Consider the following 8,252-nt stretch of genomic DNA (forward strand, 5'->3'; position numbering starts at 1 on the left):
ATTTTAAAAGACAAGTAAAATTTTAAAAAAATAAAATCTCCAGCAGCTAAAGATATTAATTATCAATAACTTTTTTTCATTTTTATATAATTTATTTTCATAAAGACACGTAATGGAGAATGATTTTTTAATTTACTTTTAAAAGAAAAATGGATTTCATATAACTTTGTATTAAATATTTTGTATAGCGTTTCAAAGAAATCTTATATATCATACGCATGAATGGTTTTATGCTAATGTTTTCAGGAACCAGAAACTTAGAAAATGTAGCCGAGAAATCAATAAGATTATAAATTCAAATAAACTGTCTTCAACTTTACAGTGAAACTATAATTATAAAGAATTAACCATCACAGGCCAAGATCAACAAATAATAACTTGTTATCATCTTCACTCTTCCACATTAACCAAACAGAAATTTCTGGTTTGACAGCTCTATCCTAATACAATGATATACGACGCTCCTATTACCCTTTCAAATGCAGTAGCTCCTCAGGATTTCATAACGCCTTCTCTGCAAATGCAAGCCAAATATGATAAAGAAGTTAATGAAACCAATATATGAAGAGTTTCAAGGGACAACAGAGCAATCCAACTTGTCGAAACAGAAACATCAAACTATATCCAACAACAACTAAAAGATCTTGTTGAATGAACTCACCCGTAAAACACGCCATTGAAAATTTAAATAAACCAAAGCAAATTAAAAATGAGAAATTCATAATAAAATGTTAACGTTTTGAAACTTGAAACTAAGAAGTATTGGGATAAGACACTCAAACAGAAGACCAATTACCAGAAGAACAAGAAACTAGCTGATTAGGTAGCTTTCGGCCTTCCTCTTCCTATCTTCCCTTTTTTTCCCTTGAAGACTCTGCAACATTGCTTCCGCTTCTATACAGAGGGCATACGCCGCATCCTTTTATTGTGACAACTGATTTTAACTCTCTCACAATTGATCTGTAGTCTCGCTGAAAGCTAGAATCCAATGGACTAATCTCAAAAGTGAAGCTGCGAGCATCACGGAGTCTAAGGCTCATGCCGCTCCTCCTCAGAGACTCCAAGTTAAATTTCCACATGAACGCGTGATCTTGATTGGCAACTCTGTCTTTATAATTCCATTTGAAATAGTTGTTTAGAGCATCATTATTTGGAATAATCTGTGTATCATCATCATCAGATTTAAATTTTAGACTGTAACGAAAAGAACCGTATCTACCATTAATATCATTCGTATCTAAGACTCCCAAAACCACACACAAAGCGAATCCAATGAGCCTGTCATCGCTGCAGAAACGTAAATCTTCATTTATAGTCACTGAAGATCCTTCGCTGCGAAAAGGGAACCAATGAGGAACTGCAGTCCCTGGAAAACAGAAGAACACAGACCTATATGCATCCTCGGTCATCCTGAGCCTTGCATCCTCCTCAATGTTAGCACGAGCACCTGAATCCAGTTGTTGGGCATTGGTGAAATGAAATTTGAAGACACCCTCTTTGGAATCTGAGAGGTTTCGATTTGACATCACTCGTCTAATGGATGGGCAATCCAATGCCACCAGTTGTTTTAGAAACGGTGGAATCTGTGGGATGCATTCAAGATTTTTGCAGCCACTTAAATCAAGTGATTTCAAGCTTGAAAGATGAGCAATGCTTTCAGGAAGGTTCACGATTCCGCTCTCACTCAGTGACAGTTCCATTAATGACGACAGGCTACCAATGTGTGTTGGGATTTCTGTTAATTTGGCACACCCCGAACAATCAAGTTTACAGAGATGCTTTAGATTAACAATGGAGTTTGGGAGTGATTCGAGATCAGTGCATTTGTTGAGCTGCAGGGATCGAAGATTAACCAAATTGCCAAATGAGGAAGGCAGTTCTTTGATAGCCGTTTCTTTTAAGTTAATGTGAGAAAAAGTTTGTGTCTGCTCCGTGATCTCTGGGAAGGTCCTCAACCTTAAACATCCACACAAATCAAGTATCCTCAACTTCAATTTGAAAATGGTGCTTGGAAAAGTTTGAAGTGATTCACAGTAGGTAATGTCTAACTTGCATAGTCTGATGAGGCTTCCAATGGAAGATGGAATAATCTCAAGATTCTTGCAACCTCGCAAACTCAGTTGTTGAAGCCCTACCAAACGCCACAAGGATGAAGGTAGTGCCTGTATGGCTGTGTGGTCTAAGATTAGAACCGCTAAATTTTCCATCGTGTCCTCAATCTCGGGGAAATTTTCCAATTTTGAGCAACCACGGAGACAAAGTTTCTTTAGGAATTTCATCTCAGAAAGGTCAAATGGAAATATTGTAAGGGAAGAACAGTTTGAGAGATCTATGAAACAGAACTTCTTGAGACTTTGAAAGTTTAAGGGCACACCTCCAGTGAGTTGTATCCGTATTTCATCATATACGTGTATATTATTATTAGTCACTTCATTTTCTTCATCTGCTCCCCAATATCGGTCAAAAGTAATGGAGAAAATTTCATTGGAATGGGGTCTTGGGGGAAGGCTAGCACGACAAATGGGCGCCCCAAAGAAATTTCGACGTTGACGCCACAGTTTGACATGAGGGAATATTGGACCGATTAATGATGATGATGGTGGAGAATAACATATTTGGGTTTGAGTGGTTGAAAACATTTCAAGCTTGCGACACGAGGAAAAAAGAATCAATCCTGGTGATCTGGATAGAATATTGCTGGGAATATTTACACTCCTCAAATTCGAACAAAAATCTAAACATAAACAACAGAGCTCGCTAAGGAATGTCGAAGAGTAAACTTCTTTCAATTTTACACAGCCGCTGAGAATTATTTCTTCAATATTTGGTGACAGGGAAATGTCTTGTATTCTTTTAAGTTTCTTAGAATAACCCAGGTTGAGCCTTTTCAACTTGGGTAAACTCTGCCACAAAAAGGAAATGAATCAGGTAATAAAGAAAAACTAAAATGAAGCTTATCTACTTTTCTTCAATAAACTCCTATTTACATTATCTGTTGAGTTTACGGTTGAACAAACAAAATTATAGTGGCTATAAATTTGATAGTTATTATAAAAATTACATCGTAATAATTTCAACCTGATGAAAGTAATTTATAATAGATAACAATGTGGAAATACTTTATATTATGCATATATTGTAAAAATTTAAATGAGAACGACTTTACTCTTACAAGAATAAACTGACAAAGTGAATTAAAATTGAACCTTAGATAGGTAGGTTGAATGTTAATGTTAAGTGATACAGACAATATATATAAATCCATCTTTCCGTAATTTATTAAATACATAATTTGTTAACATATTAATAAATAAAATTAATAAAAACTTCACTAAAATATTTAAATTTATAATACCAGTTAAACTTCAAGGATAATTGGCATAAAAGAACAATTAATAAACTCATATTAGATATTAAAACATATTTTTAATCCAAATTTTTGAAAGTTTGTGAGTTCTTATATGTTCTCTATCTTATTCATTTCTACACAATATAATATTTTCAACTTATCTTAAATTTCTAACCAATGAAGCAATGTGTTTTATGCTTCAAGAACTTATTAGATATTTAACAAGTAGCATTACTAAACCGTTCGAAAGAGGAAGAGGTCGAAGTCTCTCTCTTTCAGATATATTTATTCAAGTCACAAAAGGTTTATCGAGCAAGATGTCACTCAAGTTATGTGATCATTGAAGTAAAAAAATCTTCCTTTTGAATTAGGAAACGAGGTCATTCTATGAGGCTGATGCTGATGACTATAAGATGCATGAATATGTATACGAAAGTGCGTGATATACATGATGTTATATATTGTATGTGATTCCATTGATGACCATTATGAGTGTGACCTTATGTGCATTTTGCCCTTTTATGGGTGTGTTTTGGCTTTTTATGGGTATGTTTTGATCCTTTTGAGAACATGTCGCGAGGGATATCTAAGGTTGTATTATGACCGAAATATTAAATACAAAACTTATTATGAATAAAGATGTTTTATGCATCAATGGTGATATAATCAGGAATGTTAAGGTATGAAGTGGTGAGAGGTTGAAGAAGGTTTTTGGCTATGAAGTTATCATAAGTGGAAAGAACTATTTTGACATGGAATGAATTTTTCAAAATATATACTTATGATAGGTGATGTACATTTATATATAAATAATTTTAAGATTTTAAAGTTACAATAAGATAATTCTTTTTAGTAATATATCTAGTAGTTATAAGAAAGAATGATTATATTAAATAGGGGTGTTTCGAATAATATAAAAGAAAAAAATAACATTTCGGTATCTTTTATACATTAAAATTACCAACACACAAATATCTCTTATAAAGTAAAAAAACAAGCACTCTATCCAGTACCTCACCCATAATGTGGATAGACAATACAATATGGACCATAAAATGAAATGCATCATACAAATGCATCTTCTACATATTTGATTTATAAATATCTTTAGAAGCATGCTAAGGATATATGCATAATTGAGTGGGTCTAATAAAAGAAGTATCAAAACAAATAATGTGGAGTAGGCACAAAGGAATTGCTAAGGAAAACATGTAGATGTATAGTACAGAAAAATACTTGTAAGTTTAGAACATAAAGGAATATAGATAACTTGAAAAACCTGATCTTCTTCCCAAAGTTGTTCAAGATGGCAGTTTGGCATTTCGAGTCTCACTAGATTTTGTGGGCAAAAGTTCGGTGGTAAAGATCTTTGAGGGAAACCATTCCAACAAAGAATCTTTAAAGTGTTTGGTAGAATTACAAGAGATGATGCAAGAAACACTTTGGATTCGCATAGATGCCCATAACGAAAATCATCGAGCATAAGCATCCTAAGATTATCCATCTTTTGGAAAGTTTGTCCATGTATTATAACTTCTTTTATTTCCCGCAAATCTAGTAAGATACACTGAATTGCATCTGACCCCTAAAAGTAAATCAATGTAACTGGAAAATAAATAAACATGAAATATTCCATAATGTTTAATAACAACTAAGTGTGGTTTGCAATTTAAGAAAAGGTAATCCATGTGACTCTCTCAATTGAGTGATAACAGAACATACCTTGCTCTTTTCTAAAACCTCATGAATTTCGTCAGCCTTGAACAATCGACTGCGTTTTCTTGGATATTGAGAACACTCTTTACGAACAATTTCTTGACCCATTTCTTGTATGAGATCGTGCATTTCAATTCTACCATCCAAGATAGATATTAGACATCTATCTTTTAGAACATCCATTCCAATCTTAGAGGAAAAACCACAGTCGTCTAGTATTTCTACTACCACACTCTCCTTGACTCTCCTATAAAAGCAAGCGATGTCAAGAAATATGTTCTTCTCCTCGTCATCAAGCCCATCATAACTTAATTTTAATACATTAAAAATTTTAAGATGTTGGCATGTTTCCAACTTTTGTAACTGACTTTCCCATGCTTCTCTTGTTCTGCCATAAATTAATGAGCCCAAAATTTGGAGAACTAATGGAATTCCTTTTGCATATCTCAACACCTCTTCTACCAAGTCCATGTACGTTGTTTCTTGTGAAGAGTTTTGTTTGAAAGCATGTAAACTAAAAAGTTTTAGAGAATCAGGAAAATTCAACTCCTTAACTTCGTAGATGTCATATGCTCCAGCATTCTTTAACACTTGTCTGTCTCTGCTGGTTATAATGATTCTACTGCCTTGTCCAAAACTATCATGCCTTCCTAGCAATTGTTTAAGTTGTAGTGAATCGGTAACATCATCAAGAATGATGAGAATCCTTATTCGTTTGAGTCTTTCACTGTAGTATAATAAACTAGGGGATGGTACTTCATTTAGAAGCTCAGACATATATTTTTCTCTAACAGTGTCTATTCCATCTCTTTCTATTTTTTTTTTAGTGTCTAAAACAAGGCTTCTGGAATCAAATTGCTTTGCAAATGTGTGATATATTTGTTGAGAAATTGTAGTTTTTCCTATTCCTCCCATGCCACAAATTCCTATGATCCGGATATCTGATGACTCAAAATGCATCAATAACCGAATGCTTTCAATTTGTTTTTCAACGCCGATGATTCCTCGATCAGAACTAATGGAATAAAGATCCAATTTTTCCAAAATGTCTTCCACAATTTTTTCAACAAGTGAGTTTTCTGACCTGACAGATAATTTGGAAAATAAAGTTTTAGTATTCAAGCACAAAGCTAAACTAAACTAAAGAAAAATTCAGAAGAGTGAACATCATTGAAGAGATGTTCAACGTAAGTATACACATTATCTTCATATATTAGCTTGGTTGGTTTAAAGATTGCAAATCGAGATGACTAAAGTTCTACAGTAACTGTTTGTGACTTTTGATACTGGAGAACAGACTTGTACAAAGTTAAACTATAACAGAGTCATATGATCAAATCCATAACAGAGTATAAGACAAAGGAAGAAAAAGAAAAACTTGAACTATGATGAGATCAACAGATTTTAAGAGATTCTGAATATTTGAAAAGTGGATGTAAGAAATATAATGACCTGATAACGTTTGAATCCCATCCTGAGAAGCCAGCAGCTTCGGTTAGAGCATCTTTCCATTCTTGCACTTTGTCCATGTTTTCCTTAAACCGCAGTTCATGCTCTTCGAATGCATCTTTGTATCTCTCTTCGTGCTTCCTGACAGTTGATGGATTCACCTTGTAGAAAATGGGTATCACATCCCTTCCATATCTCTTCTTGCAGTCCAGTATCTTAGTGAGCTCATTCAGGCACCACGTCGAAGATGCATAGTTTTCGGAGAAAACCAGGACATAGATCTTTGATTCTTCTATTGCAGTTTGCAGTGCAGGTGAAATTTCTTCGCCCCTTTGTAGTCTGTAATCAATATATGTTTCAATGTGCTTCCTCTCCAGCGCTGCATAAAGGTGACTAATGAAGTTCTCACGAGTGTCTTCCCCTCTGAAGTTCAGAAACACATCGTACCTGGTGGGAGAAGCGGACCCAGCGAATGATGAAGAACTCTCTGCCATCGAAATCAATTCTCTCTTCTTTCTCTGCAATTCTCAAGGCTCAGGATTCCAAAAATTTGTATACTCTCAGTTAGAAACGAAGGTATATATTTCTACCATTTCTACCCAAAGTCATCTCTGCTGCTCTGTCACATAATAAAAACCAAACCAACTTTTGGAGAAGCCATTCAATTTTCACAAAATATCTGTCCATACATTAAAAAAAACAATGATTATTTGACCAACATAAAACTTTTACATTCATTTTATACTTTTTTTTTTTTAAATACAAAAATTTACACTATAACAAATGTAAAAGTGTATGATAGTATCGTTATTAAAAAAAATAACGAAAATGAAACGCTAACCAACATTTTATAATACTATCCTTTCCCTATATTTTACCACCTTTCTTCCTTTAAAATACAAAAATTCTCTTTTTATAGAATCATTTTACTTTTATAAAAAGTTGTCAAAATAATAATAAGAAGTGTGAAATAACCATTTTGAAAAAATATAGCAGTAGTTGTCGAACAACTAACTGATCAAAAGAAAAAGAAAAACATTGAATCCATTGAAGAGTCAACAATTTACACAATAATTATGACTCTAAATTTATATCGCTAATAGCTGCAGAAACTAACTAAGGGACATACACCATATCCTCTTTTCATGATAATAAAAAATAAATAAAACTAAAAATTAAATATTATAATAAGAAATATTATTAAAAGTTATATAAAATTTTAATATAAAAGCGATCATAAAAATTAAATATTTTTTATTAAATTTATACTTTTATAATATTAAAAAGACTAAAATCATATTTAATATTTACAAAAATTATGGGTAGGGTATTAATTATTTAATCATTTATTTTCCAATTTTATGTAATTTATTTTTACTATAAAGACATGTAATTGAGATTGAGTTTTTAATTTACACTTTTTTTCCTTGTAAAGAATAATGGGTTTCGTATAATTTTATTATTAAATATTTTGTATAGCCTTAAAAAAATCGTATATATATTATATAAATTCAAATAAATTGTCTTCAACTTTACTGTCAAACTACACTTAAAAAGATTTAACCATTACTCAAATGAAACAAGGTGTTTCAAAGTGAACAAACCAAGAACAACAAATAACTTCTTATATATCATCTTCACTCTTGCACGTTAACCAAATAAAATTTTCTGGTTTTACAGCTCCATGTAACAAGTTGGTACATTAAAAGGTTAGGAAAAGCTTTTCCAACGTTTACTT

General features: G+C 32.6%; 1 protein-coding gene across 2 annotated transcripts; it reads right to left on the minus strand.

Moving 5' to 3' along the window:
* Nucleotides 1–269: 269 nt before the first annotated feature.
* On the minus strand, nt 270–7,104 carry LOC128197781 (disease resistance protein RPV1-like). 2 transcript variants are annotated; one of them, XM_052880551.1, is made up of 4 exons: nt 6,518–7,102; nt 5,072–6,149; nt 4,629–4,934; nt 270–514 (listed from the first exon to the last, which is right to left on the minus strand). In XM_052880551.1, exons 1-4 carry the CDS (start codon nt 7,006–7,008, stop codon nt 476–478), a joined length of 1,914 nt encoding a protein of 637 aa, XP_052736511.1. In that variant the 5' UTR covers nt 7,009–7,102; the 3' UTR covers nt 270–475. The 2 variants fall into 2 exon arrangements, with proteins under 2 accessions (XP_052736511.1, XP_052736514.1); XM_052880554.1 differs by lacking the exons at nt 270–514; nt 4,629–4,934 and adding an exon at nt 802–2,376 and having other exon boundaries at nt 5,073–6,149; nt 6,518–7,104.
* Between the last annotated feature and the right edge of the window lie 1,148 nt (nt 7,105–8,252).

Source organism: Vigna angularis, chromosome 1, assembly GCF_016808095.1.
Source record: "Vigna angularis cultivar LongXiaoDou No.4 chromosome 1, ASM1680809v1, whole genome shotgun sequence".
NCBI lineage: Eukaryota > Viridiplantae > Streptophyta > Magnoliopsida > Fabales > Fabaceae > Vigna > Vigna angularis.